We start from the raw sequence: 21747 nt of genomic DNA on the forward strand, positions 1-21747 counted from the left end.
CATCATCTCTGATCATAGTTTCTTTATAGTGCTCAATTTCCTTCTTGTGCTCTAAATTAAATTTAAAAAATAAACTTCTTTAATCTTTGTATGTTAGCCAGTGACTAACAGAAGAAAAGTTTTCTGGTCTTAGAGTGTTGGACAAGAGTAAAGAGGTTTATCTTCTCAGGCTAAGTAATACCAAATCCAAATTTCAGAAATCAATTAAATTCAGAAAGGAATATTCAGAAAGGAATACCACAAGGGGGCAGGTGAATCCAGGCTAGGTCCTAGGTGAGAGGGTCTCAGTTTTAGGAATTCTGGTCAAAGGAGGGAGAGGATGAAATGAAAACCAGCAACAACTCTAAAGAGAATATTTCTCCAGGAACTTCAGCATTGTGTCTGTGTCGTCCAAGTAAAACTTTATTTAAAATGTATCCAGATACATTTTCTTATCATATACCAAGAAAATGAATTAAAGAAACCAAACCAATGTAGTCACACACTGCAAGTGCCCGCTGTATACACAGAGGCCAATAGCATGCTTTTATGAAGAAGAGAAAAGTTATATACAAACTGAGAAGAAATCCAAAATTTACTACAGAGCAATTAGGGTATTCTTTGAAAATAAACTACAACCAGAGAAAATCTATCAAATTATTAAAAAGATATGAAAAGAAACTTTTGCCTCAAAGTCATCTGAATGATCAACAATTTCATAACAGAGGCATAAACTTTGAATAATAGAGGAATACCAATTTTTTTCCCCCATAGAAAAATTGAGATATTAATTTCAGACATTTTAGGAAAAATAAAAGCTGCTGCTTAAAAGAATCTGCTTTGATTTTCATGAGAAACTAAACTTAGTCTACCAATAGGAAGCAAAATTAACAGAAAACTAGTTCTCCTAAACAAATATTTTTAAATTGACATTAGACATCTCCCATGAGAATGTCAATGACAATATCATCAGTCACCAACATATATATATATATATATATTAATATGTACCTTATATGCAAAGTAGCCAGGATTAATTCTACTTGATAAAACTGGAACCTTTTACTAATAGTCTCCTTTTTATACTTCACATTTAGTTATTTGGTGGGGGTAGATAGTGGATTATTTTATCTTTTACAGATTAGTAAAATGAAATGCATAGATCATTGTAGCATAAAATATAATATATAGCATAAAAGACTATAATATATAACATAGTATAAAGTATACAAGATTTATCTCATAACTGGTAGATTTATTTAGTTTCTGATAAAAAAGCTCTTTGAAGTGAGCTTTTAAGTAGCTTCTCTTATTTATGATAAAATTAACTTTATATTTAGGCCTCTACAGTAATTTTTTATAGTAACATTTTAGAAGTCACTTCTTCTATTACAAATCTATTGACTGATGAAGTCATCTCCTAATAGACTTTAGGGAAATCTAGGTGTTAGAACCTGGGGGGCCAAGTTGAGTAATCTTTCTGTTATGATTTATTTGGTTTTGTCCTATCATAGAACTTAACACTGGCCAAACTATTATTAAGCTTATTTTTCTTTTTTCTTTTTTTAATTTTATTTTATTTTTAAACTTTACAACATTGTATTCGTTTTGCCAAACATCAAAATGAATCCGCCACAGGTATACCCGTGCTCCCCATCCTGAACTCTCTCAAATATAAATTTTTATGTCACCTTAACAAAGTCTATTTTTCTCAAATTCATTCTTCTCTTTGTGTGTATATGTGTATATACACATATACATAATACATGCTCATACACATAAACTCATAAACACACATACATACATGATGCAATCTGTTGGTGGTATTTTAGGTTATCCTTTCTTCTCTTCTCAGTCTGTCAATTAGCTTCCTCTTCCCCTCCTGTCTTCATCCTAAGTAATTGCAGGATCCTCAGAAGTTTTGTCACCTAAAGGACATGGAAGCAGCCTCTGCGATACTTAAAAATAATAATGCTTTGATTTGTCAATGTGAGAAGTTGGATGGCTTTTAAAAGCTGACCAGTCAGGGCTATTTGCACATAGTAGACATTCAATAAATATTTGTTGATTTGATTTATTCTAGGGTAAAGACTGGGTTACAACTCTTTTTTTTCTTCACTGATATGCTATGATTTAGCCTGTGTACAAATGAGTTTATGAGTAAACATTAATGGTCATGGTCATTGAAGATGTTTTAGAGGGAAAAAATTCTAGATCTGCAGGAGTTAGGAATAGCAATGATGGGAGTATGTTTAATAAAACACTCCAAGTAGTTATAGAATAGATGATAGACACCATAGATAGGTTCTAACTGAACTGCATTCTGACAAATTATTTGAAAACAAAGTAGCTACTTCATCATTTTTGAATCAATCACATGTTGAGGGTTTAAATTTTTGACTCTATACAATAAAGCAAAGGACCTTTTCATTAAAAAAAATTAGGGATAGTATTTTGGTGATGAAATTTAGTGAGCACATTAAAGCTGTGTAATATTTTCTTTGGTATATTCTCCTTTGTGAGAATCACAAAAGTGTTTATGCATGTTTTATTGGCAACTGAGAGGTCGTAGAATAAAAAATGAGAACGTTTCTCAAATTTCAAGTAACTTTTAAAGAGTTAAACTCTCTACTCCTATCCTTCAAAAGAGCATAATTGATTTCCTCTTTTGGTCACTAACAGCAAAAACTGTTTCTGAGCTTACAACATGTTAATTTTGGCTCAAGGCAAATGTACAACAGCAAGGTTTATGATAAAATCTGTCAAAACATTAACCATGATGGCACAAGCTTCAGCTCTTAATAGCAACAGGGAAGCAGAAGTTTAGGAATAGACACACAGTTGCACATCTAGCTCTGAAAATGCCTGCCTGTGTCACATTATGAAACTTATTCAATTCCTTTTTTCTCATTTCTAATGTGAAAGTTCTATAAGGTGATTATCTGTTTTAATTAACTGGTTTCAAAGAGATGAGAGATCCTAGGATTAAAGATATAAATCTAAGTAAAAAATTACTAAGAGGACTTCAGATGCTCAAGACAAAAGCCAAGATTCTATAGCATTTTCACTTCTTGTCTGATGAGTTTCATGAAAATTAAGTCTTAACATAAGTGGTGTCTTACCCTTTTTGCTACTTTAAGACAAAGATGATTCATTTGGCTATGTACCAGCATTTGAGCACTATAAATTTTTACTTTTTCAACATGGTAGACAATGTTGGTAGTTTGGGTTTACTATTCCTTGGTGAGGAAAGAAGCTGTATTTCCTGGAAAATTATGAACAAAATAATGTTATCAAAAGTGAGCCTCTCTGCTGACAGCCAATTATAACCAAGACAGTTAACTTTGTGTGTGAGGTATATACAAGAAACAATTTCAGAGAAGGGCATACTGTCTTGAAAAATGTAATTTGATTAGACACAGCTAGCAAAGATTTATGAAAGTCTTCTTTAGGGAACTCAAAGGTTTTCAGTGTGTTAATGTCATGGTCATACAAGTAGTATGCAGTGAATATTCTATGCTTAAGCATTTCAAAAAGCCTTTGATATAATTAACTTATTTATTGAAGAAAGGTAGGTATTTTTTAAGCTTTAGGATCTTCACTCAACAAGGTTCATGATGAAAATTGGTGGAGACTAGAGATAAAATTAGTAACTAAATATAAATTTTTGAAGCTCTAGCTTGTGGGTAATGTTCACACACAATTTAGTTTTGCTCTCAAAACTATATCTTAGAATAGGGCTTAGGTATTGAAAGAATAATAAAGCACCAGAAAATAAAACATCAGGAAAACTTAACAAAATAATTGGAATTCAGAAGACTTCAGTTACTTTTAGGAAATAAGGAATTATTGAATTTGAAATCATTATTTAAAGTAGCTTGAAGCAATATCAGAAAGCATCTGAGAATGCCCTGGTTTATACACTGCTTGCCTTCTTCTTTTTGCATTCTAACATACTTGGTTCCAGAAAACAACTTAGTTATTACTGTTGTTCAAAAAGATTTAAATGACCTCTCTTGTGGTCTGGAAATTTTGTGTAAACATCGCAAGACAACAAAACCTCATCTTCACTTTATCATGGAGTGAAATTTCAAATGTTGGATTGTATGGGACCAAAATTGAACAATAATGCAAGAAATTCTGATTAAAAAACAAATCTAACCAAATAAAACAAGCAAATACCCCTCCACCCCCAAAACTCTTCACTTTAAATCGATTATGATTAAAAGTTAAAATCTTCAGGTAAACCCAATGTCTCACCTGGTAATGGGCTAGGTGTTAGATAATTTGACATAACAGTATATTTTATCAGCACTATTTTTTAAAAAGGTGCTCAAATCTTAATCTTCCATTGCATGTATTTTTTAGAAAGACAGATTACATAGATGTTTATAAAAACAAAAATATAGTTTGAAAATTTAGGCTTCATTATTAACAAAAATGATTAAGTATTTACCTGTGCAAAGAAATACAAGACTGAATTTTTGACTTCCAGAAGCTATATGCTAATGGGAGATAGTACAGGGATAATGAAACAAGATGAAACTTATTAACTGCCCTAATAGAGATGAAGGAAGACCTATAAATTATACAGAAAAGAGACTGACTTCTACTTGGTGGTGGGGTAGAAGCGGGGAATTAGGGAAAGCTTCATGTTAGGAGGTGGTATAAAAGTGTTCTTGAAAGATAAATTAGGTTAAACTTGTGAAGGTGACTTTGACTGAGCAGAGGACTAAAAATGGCAAATGAATTAAATAATAACAGTACAGAGTAGGAACTAGAATGGAGAGGAGCACAGGGTCTAAGGTATTAGTATGAATGAGTCACTTTCATTAATTTTCTTGCTATCCAAAGAAAAACAAAATAACATATCAAAACTTTAAAGTATGATTTGGGCCCTTAGTTCTTTTAGAAAATCCAAAAATGGGTCCAGAAAACTTTCCTAAAACCTAAAAAAATAAAAAGCACACACATGCTCACTTCATTGCTTCTAGAAATGATAAAACCACTGTTTGTCTTATTGCAACTTAAAGACAATAATATCTGTAATATTTAGACTTACAGTACACAGGGTAGCTATAATTCTTGAAAAAGTTGTTACAATTTTTATAAAAGGAGAAATAAGTAATTATATGATATGCTTGAGGTCTTCATTGAAAGGAAGCTTCTGATTTCAAAAGATTGTCTTCACTTCTATTTCACAAACAACATTACATATTCACGTTCGTCTGTCATCTAAATAAAAGCAAGAATTACTCTTTGTAGTGTGACCACAACTTAAGAAGATAAGATGCAAAAAGCAAATCTAATTTTGTAAAGTGGGAAGACTATGATGTAAGACATTACTAATTAGTGTGCATACACATTCAAGCAGAGTGATTCTTCAAAGCAATAACACTGAGACATTTTATGTAAAATTATTATATCGCTGTTCAAACTATATTTGAATTTTCTCCTCCAGAATTATCTTCAGAACTTGTTTTTAAGTTGGAAAAAAAATTCAGTCACCTGGCTTTTGTTTCAAAAAAAGTATGTTTAGAAGCAAAATGAAGCTTAGAGATTTAAAATCAAACCTGTCTTTAAGAAGCCAATGTGTACATAATCTATATAGTTTGAGAAACATTCTTTGTTTCAGGAGGATCTCCCTAAGCAACAAAAACTGTTGGCATGGAAGAAAAGTCCACACAAGACAAAGTCTATTTGACTGCTGCATTTGGCAGCTCTTACCTTTGCAAATATTATGTAATTTTGGTTTCTCAATTTTATGCAAAGTTCCTAAGTTTTAAAATAGGCATACATTTTGAAACTTCCATTTTTTTTCTTTTAAATAAAAGCCACTTCTTAATTTAAGCTTCCTTAGGTGCTACCTTGGTTTATTTTTATTTTTTCATATATATCATAAAGGCTACTTTTGGGCGTGGTTCAGTTGGAATAGACAGGCAGTAGCATCTTACTTTCCTAAACACATAGCCTATGGTTTTATTTATAATGCCAGAAATGTTGACTGCTGCTGTTTTCTAAGTCTTACCTTACATGGAACCAGTGTTAAAAGTTCGTTAGCTAGAGCTTAACAACACAATGGCTGAAGGAATGGGGTTACCACACAAGTGTTTAAATTCCATGCCGGATCCCTAGCTACAATAGAGAAGAAAGTTCAAACAACAAAAACAGAGTTGCAAGGTCTGAACTTGTGTGTCACGGATACCTCTTACTCATCACCAGGCAGCTCTTATTCAGGGCAACCAAGCCCTCCCAAGCAACATGGTTAATTGAATAAGGATTCTGAACCTTTTGGCTGCAGATAAACCAAAGTGGCACATGGCTCATAACTCAAACGTTTCATTTTAGGCAGCTGTTAGTTTTCTTGCCCAGGCTAATTTGGATTATTCAATCATTTTCTTTTCTTTAATGAAAAACTGCTTGTAGTTACTGGTGGGGACAAAGAGCTGCAATTATGGATCTTGGAAGGTAAATTTATTACCTACTCATTTTAATCATGTATACAAGTGATACTAAATTCAGAACATTTTATTAGCAATATAATTATACCTGTGTGTGTGTGTAAATTTAATAACATTCAGCCCTGGCTACTGTTTCCTACTACGAAGGACCTGGAACCTCCCATACTGAACAACTAAAAATGTTGTACAGAAAATGAGAAACATCTTCTTAAATGCATCATTACATTGGCAAGTAGGTAAGGAATACAGAGTAAATCTAAGTACAACTGGGAACCCTTAATGGTATGTGAAGCATGAAGGGCAAGGTTTTTACCTTGAGAGCATTTGACTTATGATCGAGGTGAGGTTGAGCTCTGGTTTTCCATGGCCTCCTAATGGAGCAGGGGACAAAGTCCAGGGCCCACACACGAAGAGAAATCTTAAACTCAGACTATGAATAGAAGATAGAAAAAAAAAATCCCTTATGAATTTTATAAACACAAGCTAGGCTTCATATGAATTTTCATCCCAAATTATTTAAGCAGCCCAATAAAATTCAAATTAAGCTCTTAAAGTATGCTAAGGCCTGTACTTATTCCCAGGCAGAAGCAAATGCAAAGCCTCTATGAAGGAATCTACCTTCAATTAAGGCGTGAAAACTCCCATAGGAACTAATTCTAAGACATATAAGCTCATATTCACGAATCGGTAAACATCAAAAGAGGCAAGTTAAATGTAGCTAGCAGAAATAATATTAAAATTGGAGCAATAAATATTTGAGATTGTAAAATAGTCAAAAGTATAGAATTGTTGTTCTTGTTTAGTTGCTAAGTTGTGTCTGAGCCTTTTGTGATCACATGGACTGCAGCCGTCCAGGCTGCTTTGTCCCTGCAGTTCTCCAGGCAAGAATCCTGGAGTGCGTTGCCATTTCCTTCTTCAGGGGATCCTCCCAACCCAGGGATTGAACCCATGTCTCCTCCATTGGCAGGTGGATTCTTTACCACTGACCCACCAGGGAAGCCCTAAGTATAGAATAAGCATGTTTAAAATGTACAAGAAAATTAAAAAGGGGTTGAAAATATGATAGAGAAACAAGAGACCACAAGAATGATCAAACAGATTTGGGGATGAACAAAATATAATTTCCTGAAATGAAAAATATAATAACAAAAATTAAAAACGCACTGGAATTCTGCTTCCAGACAGAACAGAGTCATTTGTGGCAGATCAATGCTTTGCAAGAACAACTAGTAAAGCTGGATGAAATACAAAACATATTTGTTTAAAAGTATCAGAGAAGGGCTGAAACAAAGACAGCTAGAGGAATGAAGACTCCAAAGGCGAGAGCTGAGAGGCAAGCTAATGGTCTGCAGCTGCTCTTCCCCTGGAAGCATTTGCTGGCGCTGGGTTTGTCCTGGCAGAAGGCTGCTGTTAGAGACAAGAAACCAGCAGAACTTTGGGAAACCTCTCAGGGTTGGAGTGAGAGCCCTAGAAAACCAAAGGGGCCTGAGACACACGCCTTGTTGTTTAGTTGCTAAGTTGTGCCTGACTCTCTGCAACCCCGTGGACAACAGCATGCCAGCCTTCCCGTTCCTTCCCTATCTGCTGGAGCTTGCTCAAACTCATGTCCCTTGAGCTGGTGATGCCATCCAACCATCTCATCCTCTGTCGTCCCCTTCTCCTCCTGCCCCAGCATCAGCGTCTTTTCTAATAAGTTTGCTCTTTGCATCAAGTATTGGCCAAAGTATTGGAACTTTATGCCTAGTTTCCCCTTCAAAGTATTTGGCAAATTCTGGGCTCTCCTAGGTGGAAGATTAAAAAAGCTCATATAAGAATATCTAAAGGACTCAAGTGAAGATATTACTTTCAGCACTGAAAGCCTAGTGAGCTACCCCATAGGAAAAGGGGCAAACCAGAGAAAACTGAGCCTTATTCAAACTGCAACTCAGCTTCAACTCAGCATACTTGACTGGATTAAGGTGGACGTCTACCCAATCTTTCCAACAGAGGAAAGATGAAGCTCTCTCTAGTGGAAAGCAAAAGTACCTGGCAGGCTCAGGATGTCTTATATTAAATAAACAATTAATAGGCATGCCAAGAGAGGACCATGGATCTAGACACCTAGAAACGAAACAGATATTAAGGACTCAGGGGTGATTCAGATATTGGAGTTAATAGGTATGGACTTTTAATTACTAATTTATAGAAACTAAATTACTATAGTTTCTTATAGTTATAAGCAATGGGGAGACAATATATTTAGAAAGATGAGTATTTCACCAGAGAATTGAAATGCACCAAAAACACCAAGAGGAAGACTGTAAATTAAAAAACAAAATATCTGAAATTAAGAATTGAATAGATGGCTTTAACAGCAGGAAACAAGATTAGTGAAATAAAAGACAGGTAATTTTGAAAATTTAAAACTAATGCACATGAAAAAAAAAGGCAAACACAGAAGAGATATGTGGGAACAGTGAAAAAATATATATAGTTGGAGTCACAAAAGGAAGGAGAAAAATATACTAAGCAAAGATTTCCTAAAATTGACAACAGATATGAAGTCAGAGATTTAATAGGTCTACAAACTCAAGCAAAGACCATAAAAAAAAAAAAAAAAAACCTGCCAAACAAAATAAAACACCCTGTCCGCAAAACCCAACAATGAAAAAGATCTAAAAAACAATCAGAGAAAACAGACATTTTACTTTCAGAAGAACATTAAGACTGGATGGTTGATTTCTCAACAGGGGTGAGGGAAGCTAGACATTAAGAGGATGACATTTTAGAAAGAGTTATAGGAGAACGTATACTTCTGGTCATGATGGAATAACAGGGGCCACGTTTACCCTCTCCACCTTAAAAAAAAAAAAAAGCAAATGACCAAACGACCAACTAACCAACCAACCAAACAAAAAACAAAAGAAAAATCCCCCAAACCTCAAAACAAAACAAAAAGACCCACCAAAAGCGAAACAACAACAAAAACAGGTGGAAATACGTGAATCAAAGTCTTTGTACTTGGGACAACAGGCAAACAGGACAGTGATCCCAGAAAGAAGGGGAAGAAAGGGAGTCCAAAGATGATTCCAGCGCATCACATGGTGAGTTTACCGAGCAGAGTGCAGAAGAAAGACCAAAACAGAGTCTGGGAGCTTCCCTGAATTGAGAACATAGAGTTGAGACTTGGGGGAGGTCAAAGTGGTTAGAATTTGCAGTCAGAGTACTAGAGAGGGTAGATTCTGGAACAAAAATTGCTGTACAGAAAGAGAGTGAGAGCAAGTGGGCTCAGAAGAGCTACAGAGCATTCCTTGAGTCTTCCTCTGAGTATGGACCAGCAGACTTGCGTAAGTAAACTACCAAGGCTAAGGTTAGAACTTTAGAGAGGTGCAGGCAGAACGACGACCCAAACTCACACATAGGTGTGAAGAGTCAGAGCAGAGTCAACTCACACTGCACAGGGCATCAGGTATTCAGAAGGGGATGGCCTAAGCGGAGGGGGAGAATGAGCCCTAGACTTAAGTTTCTCTGGTCCTACCGACTGAAGCTTAAAACCTACTAGCAAGGATCAAAACTGTTTCCAAATCATGTAACTGCATCCCTGAACACACTTCAAAATTTTTAATGAAAAACAAAAATATCTAACACCCAACAAGATAAAATTTACAATGACTTGCGTCTAAAACAAGTTATCAAGCATACAAAGCAGAAAAATACAACTCATGATTGTACAGCACAGGGAAATAGCTATTGTTTTGTGTTAACTTTAAATGGAATATAATCTATAAAATATTGAACCACTATGATGTACACCTGAAACTAATATAATATTGTAAATCAACTAAGAGTTCAGTTCAGTTTAGTTGCTCAGTCATGTCCGACTCTTTGCGACCCCATGGACTGCAGCACACCAGGCTTCCCTGTTCATCACCAACTTCCAGAGTTTGCTCAAACTCCATGTCCATTGTGTCGGTGATGCCATCCAACCATCTCATCCTCTGTTGTCCCCTTCTCCTCCTGTCTTCAATCTTTCCCAGCATCAGGGTCTTTTCCAATGAGTCAGTTCTTTGCATCAGGTGGCCAAAGTATTGGAGTTTCAGCTCCAGCATCAGTCCTTCCAATGAATATTCAGGACTGATTTCCTTTAGGATGGACTGGTTGGATCTCCTTGCAGTTCAAGGGACTCTCAAGAGTCTTCTCCAACCCTACAGTTCAAAAACATCAATTCTTTGGCTCTCAGCCTTATTTATGGTTCAACTCTCACATCCATACATGACTACTAGAAATACCATAGCCTTGACTAGACCGAACTTTTTTTGCAAAGTAATATCTCTGCTTTTTAATATGCTGTTTAGGTTTGTCATATATTTTCTTCCAAGGAGCAAGCATCCTTTAATTTCATGGCTACAGTTACCATCTGCAGTGATTCTGGAACCCAAGAAAATAAAGCCTCTCACTGTTTCCATTGTTTTCCTGTCTATTTGCCATGAAGTGATGGGACCAGATGCCATGATCTTAGTTTTCTGAATGTTAAGTTTTAAGTCAATTTTTTCACTTTGCTCTTTTACTTTCATCAAGAGGCTCTTTTGTTCTTCTTCACTTTCTGCCATAAGGGTGGTGTCATCTATATATCTGAAGTTATTGATATTTCTTCTGCCAATCTTGATTCCAGCTTGTGCTTCATCCAGCCTGGCATTTCACATAATGTACTCTGCATGTAAGTTAAGTAAGCAGGGTGACAATATACAGCCTTGATGTACTCCTTTCCCGATTTGGAACCAATCCATTGTTCCATGTCCAGTTCTAACTGTTGCTTCTTGACCTGCATACAGACTTCTCAGGAGGTAGGTAAGCTGGTCTGCTATTCCCGTCTCTTTCAGAATTTTCCACAGTTTGCTGTGATCCACACAGTCAAAGGCTTTGGCGTAGTCAATAAAACAGAAATATATATTTTTCTGGAACTCTCTTGCTTTTTTGATGATCCAATGGATGTTGGCAATTTTGATCTCTGGTTCCTCGCCTTTTCTAAATCCAGCTTGAACATCTGGAAGTTCATGGTTCACATACTGTTGAAGCCTGGCTTGTATCAGGCTTCAACTATAAAGTATCAAATATACTTCAACTTTACTTCAATTAAAAAAAAACAACTTATGATAAGGAAATCAATAGAAATAGACTTGGAAATAGAATAGATAATAGAATTAACAGACAAGCACAGTATTCCAGAAAATAGTTCGAAGCATGAAAAAACTAAGGAGATTTGAAAGACATTAAAAAGACCCCAATTTAAAATTTTAGAGATGAGAAGTATATTTGTGATGTAAAAGGCTCTAGATGGAATTAAGAAGAGTAAATTAGATACTCCAAAAGAAAAGGTCGGTAACTTTAAAGACAAAATAATAGAAAGTATTCAAAATAAAACACCCAGAGGAAAAAGAAACACTCCTCTGCCACTGGCAAAATGAACGAAGAATGAATGAGCCGTAGGACAACCTCAAGTGGCCTAATATATATTAAGTAGCAGTTCTAGAGGGGGAGGAAAGAGTTTGAGGACAAATGGTATTGGGGGAAAAAGCCAAAATTTAAAAAAATTGATGAAGATTATAAACTTATAGTCCAAGAAGTTCAACAAATATGCACAGGAACATGCAGAAATCTGTAACACATCACAATCAAGTGGGCTAAAACGAGTAATGAAGGTAAAATCCTTAAAGCAGCCAGAGGACATATGTGCAGAGAACAAAAATTAAAATGACAGTAGCCAGAGATGGTGGAATAACATCTTGAAAATATTTTCCCAAAAGGTTAACCTAGAATTCTATAACCAGAAAAAAAACTTTCTTCGCCCAACAAAATGAAGGCTAAAAAAAGACAGAGACATTTTCAAACGTACAAAAGCTGAAAGAATTCATTATTTACAGCCCAGCGTTGTATAAAAGATACATACTTCAGGAAGGAAGAAAATGGTAGCAGGTGGAAACTTGGATCTACAAGAAGAGTACTAGAAATGTAAATACGTGGGTAAATAGAAAATAATGTTGTTCTTACTTTTTGAGTCACTTTAAAAGTAGTTAATTATTCAAAGCAAAAACAATAATTAAATTATTATTGTATACCTATGGAAAAGTAAAATGCATGACAACAATATCACAAAGGTCATACATGGTGAGACAATTTTTTTAAACAGCAATCTGACTGTTTAGATATTATCAGTTTATAGAAACTTCACCCCAACAATTCCTACTGCCCACCCCACCCTAGTCCTCTTGTAGCCATGCACCTTAAGCTTTAAATTCTAAGTTCACTACAGGGGACACTGTGTTACACAGTCTGCTTATATTTACCTTATCCTGATTGAATAACCAAACACAACAGAAGCAGTGTTCTTTGATTTCAGCTGTTGGCTACAGCAAAATTCCACATACGAATTTCAAAATTAGTAGAGGTGCTTTGTCATAGTTTCAAATCATTTTTTTATTAAGAGAATTTGATTGCCTGTCTTAGGTTCTTTCTAACCAAAATACAATTTCTCGATTAAAGACAATCTCTTTAACAAGTGGTGCTGGGAAAACTGGTCAACCACTTGTAAAAGAATGAAACTAGAACACTTTCTAACACCATACACAAAAATAAACTCAAAATGGATTAAAGATCTAAATGTAAGACCAGAAACTATAAAACTCCTAGAGGAGAACATAGGCAAAACACTCCGACATACATCACAGCAGGATCCTCTATGACCCACCTCCCAGAATATCGGAAATAAAAGCAAAAATAAACAAATGGGACCTAATTAACCTTAAAAGCTTCTGCACAACAAAGGAAACTATTAGCAAGGTGAAAAGGCAGCCTTCAGAGTGGGAGAAAATAATAGCAAATGAAGCAACTGACAAACAACTAATCTCAAAAATATACAAGCAACTCCTACAGCTCAACTCCAGAAAAATAAACGACCCAATCAAAAAATGGGCCAAAGAACTAAATAGACATTTCTCCAAAGAAGACATACAGATGGCTAACAAACACATGAAAAGATGCTCAACATCACTCATTATCAGAGAAATGCAAATCAAAACCACTATGAGGTACCATTTCACGCCAGTCAGAATGGCTGCGATCCAAAAGTCTACAAGCAATAAATGCTGGAGAGGGTGTGGAGAAAAGGGAACTCTCTTACACTGTTGGTGGGAATGCAAACTAGTACAGCCACTATGGAGAACAGTGTGGAGATTCCTTAAAAAACTGGAAATAGAACTGCCTTATGATCCAGCAATCCCACTGCTGGGCATACACACTGAGGAAACCAGAAGGGAAAGAGACACGTGTACCCCAATGTTCATTGCAGCACTGTTTATAATAGCCAGGACATGGAAGCAACCTAGATGCCCATCAGCAGATGAATGGATAAGAAAGCTGTGGTACATATACACAATGGAGTATTACTCAGCCATTAAAAAGAATACATTTGAATCAGTTCTAATGAGATGGATGAAACCAGAACCTATTATACAGAGTGAAGTAAGCCAGAAAGAAAAACACCAATACAGTATACTAACACATATATATGGAATTTAGAAAGATGGTAACAATAACCGTGTGTACGAGACAGCAAAAGAGACACTGATGTATAGATCAGTCTTATGGACTCTGTGGGAGAGGGAGAGGGTGGGGAGATTTGGGAGAATAGCATTGAAACATGTATAATATCATGTATGAAACGAGTCGCCAGTCCAGGTTCAATGCACGGTACTGGATGCTTGGGGCTGGTGCACTGGGACGACCCAGAGGGAGGGGAGGGGAGGGAGGAGGGAGGAGGGTTCAGGATGGGGAACGCGGGTATACCTGTGATGGATTCATTTCGATATTTGGCAAAACTAATACAATATTGTAAAGTTTAAAAATAAAATAAAATAAAAAAAAAACAAAAAAACAAAATACAATTTCTCTTTAATATTTTACTAGTGCCAGTAGTAAAGTACCTAATAAATCTGTCCTTAATGACTTTTAACTTTATTAAACTTGTAAGACAGTCAGACAGGTTGACAGTGGACGTCATCTGTTTCCTTACTGTCGTGTATTTTATAGGCATATTCCGTACAGTGCCTTCAGGACTGAACACTTATAAAAGCTTGATTAAATGTCTAAATAACTGTATTGAAATGTATAAAATTTGCAGTAGAGAGCTTATATGACTGAAAAGTAAATATATATTTCAGATTTTGGAGTTTGTGCATTAAAATACACCTTTCTTAATAATCTGACCATCAAGAAACTGGTCACATTGAAAGTACCAGCATTCTCCAAAACTATGTTGAGAAAACAGTAACATTAAAAATAAGTATATTAAGATTTCTGCAAAGAAGTGTCAATAGTACACAATAATTTAATGAGTCTTAAAAATACACATTCATCACTGTCCAATTCTATTTATGAAATCCTACATTAAAAATAACTTCAACATTTATCGATTTAACTTAAAGTACATAACAAAAAAGAAAAGAAAACCTTTTCAAAGAAGGTTATTCTAGTAAAAGGATTACAAAAAATCTGGTAACCTGAGATGCTATTCTGGAACGTATGCTGCTAGTTCAAATGTGCAAGCTCCAACTTAACAAATGTTTAAAATATTTGAGTTTTTAAAACAGTGCCAAAATAAACCACATCTTTTCTAGAGATGACATATTTAGCTGAGCTCAAGCAATATAAATCTTTCAACCATTTCATGTATTTGTTTAAAAGCCTCAGAAACCACGTGCATTTGTAATAAAACGAACAAAATGCTGAAGTCACTGGAGCCTAACAATTGACTTATAAATCAATTTTTTAGAAAGGCAAATATATTTATATGCATATGTGTCTGTGTATTTATATATCTATATATCTCTCTTGATATTACTAGATAGATAGCATAACTGTATATAGTAGTTATCAACACAATAATTGTCTTGCGAAAAATTTGGGTTCCATATAAACCATATGTGAGAAGACAAATGTATAGGACATGGCTATTTTATCATTATAATGCCTCACTTGTCAAGAGTATTTAATGATAGAAACTTCACTAATTATTTTTAAAAATATACTATCTACAAAAATGGCTTTTTATGCAATGTTAATCAATATTAAAACTATAAAATTTTAATATTCTAACATTTTTGTCCAATAAACTAATTCTATTGGTAAGTGATCTGATGAGAGGATTTATCCGTTTATTTGAATAAGGACATCTACAAAGGATCAAGTTTCTCACTGAAAAAGAAAGATATTTTAAATAATTTTAACACAATGGTTAAACATAATATAGAAGTAGAATGAGTTTCTCCCATATTATTAACTAATAACTTTGCTTTATACTTTGTTTATAACTTGCCTATAACTGGTTGTATCTTTAACAGATGCTCCAGGAGGTACAGTGAGCCTTTAAGTTTAGACTGTCATTTGCTAGAAATATATTGTCAGGTTCTAACATCAAGCCAAATTAAAGAGTACAGAAGAACTCTGGTTATTTTTAATCAACAATGAATTGTCACAATATTCCTAATTAGTGAAAGTAAGGTTAAGGTTGCTACTGTAACACTATAGAGAGGTAGTAATAATGTGATGCTGTTCACATACGCAGCTCACATTACTGTACTTAATTGAAAGATATGTGCAGAAAATTCATACATATATGCATAAAAGAAATGGCACAATAATAAAAGAAATTGCAACAGTTAGAATCTTTGATTTTTAATTTTTGTAAATGAAAGTTCTGGAGACCTGTGGTTGCATGGAGTTGAGTCATAAGACCTCAGCTGTAAGCCCCAGCCAGTTCTTGCCAAATTCCTAGTTCCATTGAGTGTGTTTCCTCATTTACAAAATGTATTACTAATACTACTACTAATGGTAATACTAAAACTACTAGCATCATTATCATTATTACGTGGTAGACAAAAATATTGGTATTATATTACTGTCCATAGAATCACATAAAAATGCAGATGAGAAAGGGCTTTGTTAATCAAGTGCTACACGTTTGTATGATCTTTTCTGCTTTTCCTCTGAACTACTTATTTTTAACAAGGAAAAGTAAATTATCATTTCACTGTAGGAATTAGACTTGATGTTTAAAGTAAACTCAAAGCAACCTCTTTTCTGAAGTGTGGAACACTTCAGAAGTTGCATTATAATTGAATATATAGAGAACTGATCTTCAGCAGGCAAGATTATTCCTTCACACCCCCTTGCCCTGTCCAAAAATAAGTACTACTTGACGCATCTGTAATTGTGCAGACAATTCATTTTCAAGGGGATGTGGTAATTTGGGGGAGATTACCTACACTGAGCAATAGTAGATGCTAGAACTATTTTGTAAATTTAATGTCAAGGTATCAAATTCTTTAAAGGTTCTGTATATTGATTATAGGAATTAGTTGTGCTAATCTGATTGGCTAGTTATAGAAAGAGATGTTTGGAAATTGTAAAATGCCTTTTTTCTACACTTTGTGTTTTACAAAACCTCAAGCAAAATAACTCAATAAATTTTGTCTGTTATTCAGGAATAAATTGAAAACTCAAGTTACTTGCAATTTATTTGAAGAGGTTTCAGGAATGGACTATTTTGTGATGAGAACTGTTTTTCTTCACTTACCTGCATGACTTAAAAGGGGCTGTTCCTTCACATAGGGAGCTGTTACATGTTAGAGAAAACTACATGCATGACGAAACTATTCTAAATTTCTATAGTAAGATAGTCGCAGTTTAGAGAGCCTATAATTCTCTTTAGGACTGTAGAATAAATCCAGTTAATTTTGAACCCCTATTCTTCCTTATTTTTCACATAGTTTAAGCAAAATTAAAAGCAGGCAACATGAGTAAATTCTAAATTTGAATCAATGGGATGATTCTGTCAGTTAATTCAACGGGGTTAATAAGAAACAAATAGAGCTTGTTTGCATCACAATTCTTTTGTCACCCTGTGATAAAGCACCTTACATTTTTCTGCAGAGTAAAAAAAATTCAAAAGCATAATTTCCAATGGTGTATGCAATAAATGATTCTGTACTTGTCCTGAAAATAGGCAATGGTAAATAATTTAGCTCAGTCTTAAAGATAAAAGATTATATGGACTTAGAAAATTTTTCACTTGCCTACTTAATTTTCACTAATTCCATCTCTACTTATCTATTTCATCCTATTTTCGTCATATTTATTTTCTATTTGCTTCTCATCTAGTCAATCTTAAAAAAAAGATTTTTTCCTGTAGCTAAATACATGAATCTTAGTTTTATCCATAAAATTTAAAAAAGTAGGTTTCCTGAACCAAATCACAGGTTTACTTTTTCCCCCAAGTCTTTATATTTTTACATTATAATTTTATTGTATATTATAATTAGATTCCCATCTTCCATAACAAAAATTCAAATGACAGTCTAAATATAGGCATTAAAAAAAAAGAATACTTCGTATGTTTCATGGGCGCTTGCCTTTTTGTGTCATGGTGACACATGCTCATTTTCAAGCCAAAAGTATCCCACCTGAGTAGACAGACTTGGCAATTACTATGGCTCAAATAGAGTTTAGTTCATTATTCAGACCCAACATTAAAAAATACCAACACCATGAATTTATAAGTACACATTAACAATACTTTCTTTTTATTGAAAACAGTGTGCATTATTTGTAGTGAAAAAAATCATGCTTTGATTAATGTCATTTTAATATGCCAAGCTCTTATTAAAGCAAATTGTACATTTGATTCTTGGTATCCATACTTAATATTCTTTAATACTATAAAAGATTACATGTATGCATTGAAGGAAGACTATACATGCTTCTTATGTATGTGCTTCTCTCATTGGTTAAGAAATAAACTCTATATTGAAAAATGCATGTATTTGAAGTTTTGACCTAACACAGTGGATTAAGGTTTAGACAATATTTACTTTGCTGCATTTGACTCAGAAAGGGCCATATGTGAAGATATGATCCTGACCAACTTTACTATGTTTCTATAATGGTCTTCCAGCAAAAATATTTATATTAAATACAGTGAGATATAAAATAATTACAAATAAGCTGCAACTTTACAGCTATTCATTGGTAAAAGTCTGTAGTTAATACATTTGGATAAATAACTCAAGTCAGCAGCAAAGTGGTTAAACATTTGTGATTTGATTTTATCTCAGCTTGGAATGTGGTTGGAGTGTCCCACTTCTAACAACTGTTTGCTAAGTTAAGGCTTTAGTGTTTACACAGTGTTGAATGAAGCAGCCTGGTCACCAGATGTGATTGCTTCCCCAGACTGTCGTTTTTTTTTTTTCAGTTCAGATCACTGTCCTCATGGTCCCTGTTCCAACCTTCTTCCTCAGGACGTCCACCAGCCTTTCCAACCTAAGTTGAGGGCAGTGGGGTGGGAGGGGAAAAAAATAAAGAACACAGAAAGTGCAATTATTGTCAGGAATGTTTTGACTGAAAAAGGACAGTATTTACCTGTGATCAAGCACTTCTGGTCGTCATGTGAAGAAACAAAGCATGACTGGAAGTGAGAGACATGGGTGCAGAGTGCCAAGTATTTGAGGTTAAAAAAACAGCAAAAACATACACTTAAACCCAATCTTCAGATTACGGCAGTTTTAGAGGCTACATGAAAAACACAAGCTACTAGTTTTAATACATCTACCTACTTGCATCAAAGTTATGAATGAATCACTATTATGCCATGACAAGATGGCATATTAAATGTTGAGCAGTTTCAAACCGATTTTTCACCCAAGAAGTTCATTTTTCAATATAGAAATACTATAATTCTTAGACCTGTTACTGAGCTTAATAAGTGATATGTTGGTATACTGTATAATTGTTATGCATTACATTTCTTTTTAAAGCCAGGTGTTAGGTGGCTAGGTTGGAAAAACGATGTCTCAGTGGCATCAAAACAATTTAAATATATATAAATGGTTTGATGCTAATAAAGCCAGATTTTCTGTACTACATTTTAAAAGTTTCTATTCCTGAGTAATATAAATAGGCTAGCACTGACTCTATATACTTCTGAGTCAAATATATGTGATTTTTCAGTTGATTAAAAATTCACCAACTAAACTGAAAATGGGAGTCCAAAGTTCAGAGGTCATTCTATAGGGTTCTTAGACTGCTCTAAGGGAGAGAGATCCATTCATTGAATCAGTAAGGGTTTTGCGTCTCAAAAGATGATGGAATTAGATCATCAATTGCCTTTTTCTTACTATTTTATTCACAGTAAGCATAAAACCTCAACCAAAAATCTTGCTTGATGTCACACACACAGAAATCTTCTCTATAAGGGAAGCTCATACCCAGCAGCTTTCATATACACAATTCTCCCTCCTCAAAGACTGGTGAGCGACACAGTCTAGTCTGCTCCAGCTTTTCTCATTTATATGGATCCATGCATGAGGGTCCTTTGCAAATAAACACAGCACCGAGCCAGACACTAAAGGAATGAGGGTATTCTTAGAGTCATACACACTGGTTTAGATGGACTCATCAGCTGCATGCAACATTGAAAACAGCTCAAGTTAAATGGATGACTCTGCATATATCAAGAGTTTTGTTAATAGAAAGTAGGGACATGAAACAACTCGGGGCATAAAAAAATCTTTGCTTTGAGAAATGTAGTTATGATCTCATAGTGAAAAAGGAAAATCTTGTTTAAATTTATTACCACAAATTTCTCTAATGTAAATTTTACACAAGTATTATACATCCATTAAAACAGCTTTAAGCTAGTGATGCAAATACTTGAACTAGAAGATTTATTAGAAAATTCACTGTATTTACAGATGACTCTGTTGGACTTTCCCTAGTGATAAGAACCAGTGCTCTGTTATACTCTCTGAAGAGTATGATTCCTAGGATCGCATAGATTCTTTAAGACAAAGTTTTACTAAGGTTAACTGTGGAGGAAGGGGAGGAAAAATGTCACCGTGAAATTTTAACTGCATTGTAAAATATGCTAATAACCTGAATTAACAGCTAACAACTAGAAACCTTGTAGAAGCCAGTAGAAACCTTGATATGCCATTAATAGAATTTCTCAGCATAGACTGTAAAAAGCTAAGACAATACACATATTTTTGGCTGCACTGGGTCTTTCTTGCTGTGTGCAGGTTTCTCCAGTCGCCGTGCAGGGGCTTCTCCCGCTGTGAAGCATGGGTTCTAGAGAGTATGGTCTCAGTAGTTGCAGCGTGCAAGCTCTGTAGTTGTGGCATGCAGGGTTAGTTTCTCTGTGGCACGTGGGATCTTAGTTCCCTGACTAGGGATTGAACCCGCATCCCCTGCATTGGAAGGTAGATTCTCAACCAGTGGACCACCAAGGAAGTCCCGAAAGTTAGAAAATAGTACTTTCAGGTTAGTTAACTATATCTCTCTCCCACAGTATCATTTGCTCTACTATTAAAAAAACTTCCTCATAATGTAAAAGTAAGCTCTACTTTGCACAGTTATTATCAGTATGAATTCTGAATCAGTGGAATGCTAAATTACTGAGATGAGTCTGTACTGTGCTTCTTTGGGTTTTTTCTTTACAGATGGACTCATCTTACTTTAGTTTCTTCATACATTAGGATATCTTTCCATTTAGAACTCTTACATCTTGTGAAGGCAAGAAGTTAGGAGGAAATACTTAAATATCATGTTTTGCAATGTCTTTATTATATTTCAACAACTACTAGATCAACCACATTCTCAGTTTATCCAGGTTGAATGATTTATGAAAATTTGATCTCAGAAACGAGAAATATGTCAATTACATCGTTTTGTAAAAGCTTACTGACTTTTGAAACACAATGAAGCATCTATTCCTTCCTGTAAGGAATGGACTATACCTGCCAAACACGGACTGTGCTGACAGGAAGGTAGGTGTGTCTGTGGAACCACCTTGCAGGATCTGCCTGCAGGTTATTCTTTACTGTCCTAATCAATAATATCCTTAAAAAATTACATAGTTTAATAAAATAGGCTCCAACTGCTTTACATGTTGCTCAATGATAGCTTCTCACAAAATTCATGAAATAGGAAAAGAGTCAGATTAGAATTCTAGGATTAGAATTTCTCTCTTCTAAATGAAGAAACAGAAGCCCAGACAAGGAAATCCTTGTACAAGGTCCTAAGATAAGACAGTAACAAATGTGGGCCTGGTTTCCTTGTTCTTATTTCAGTTACTTCCACTAGAGTTTGGGCTAATAGAAAGCTACAGATTTTAGATTATAGGTTACTGTATTATTTGTCTTAATAAGTACATTAAACTGTTTCCTCGAGTTATTACTTAAGTCAAATTGGTAAGCATTTACTGGCATATTTTATCTGC

At 34.7% G+C, this 21747-nt stretch overlaps 1 protein-coding gene across 32 annotated transcripts in view; it reads right to left on the bottom strand.

Moving 5' to 3' along the window:
* Nucleotides 1-384: 384 nt before the first annotated feature.
* MIPOL1 (mirror-image polydactyly 1) overlaps nt 385-21747 on the bottom strand; it is a 360677-nt gene continuing 339314 nt past the window's right edge. For 16 of the 32 annotated variants that reach the window (XM_086363479.1, XM_086363465.1, XM_086363467.1 and 13 more), the window contains 2 exons: nt 6754-6870; nt 385-5214 (listed from right to left, as the gene is read on the bottom strand). In XM_086363479.1, the coding sequence (XP_086219605.1) occupies nt 5211-5214; nt 6754-6870 (121 nt within the window). In that variant the 3' untranslated portion in view covers nt 385-5210. Of the gene's footprint in view, nt 5215-6753; nt 6871-18024; nt 18792-21747 lie in introns of those variants that run through there. The other 16 variants (XR_015149709.1, XR_015149711.1, XR_015149713.1 and 13 more) reach the window with 1 other exon arrangement.

Source organism: Bos grunniens, chromosome 21 (assembly GCF_055505025.1).
Source record: "Bos grunniens cultivar Pamir isolate PY7600 chromosome 21, Bosgru_T2T1.0, whole genome shotgun sequence".
Taxonomy (NCBI): Eukaryota; Metazoa; Chordata; class Mammalia; order Artiodactyla; family Bovidae; genus Bos; species Bos grunniens.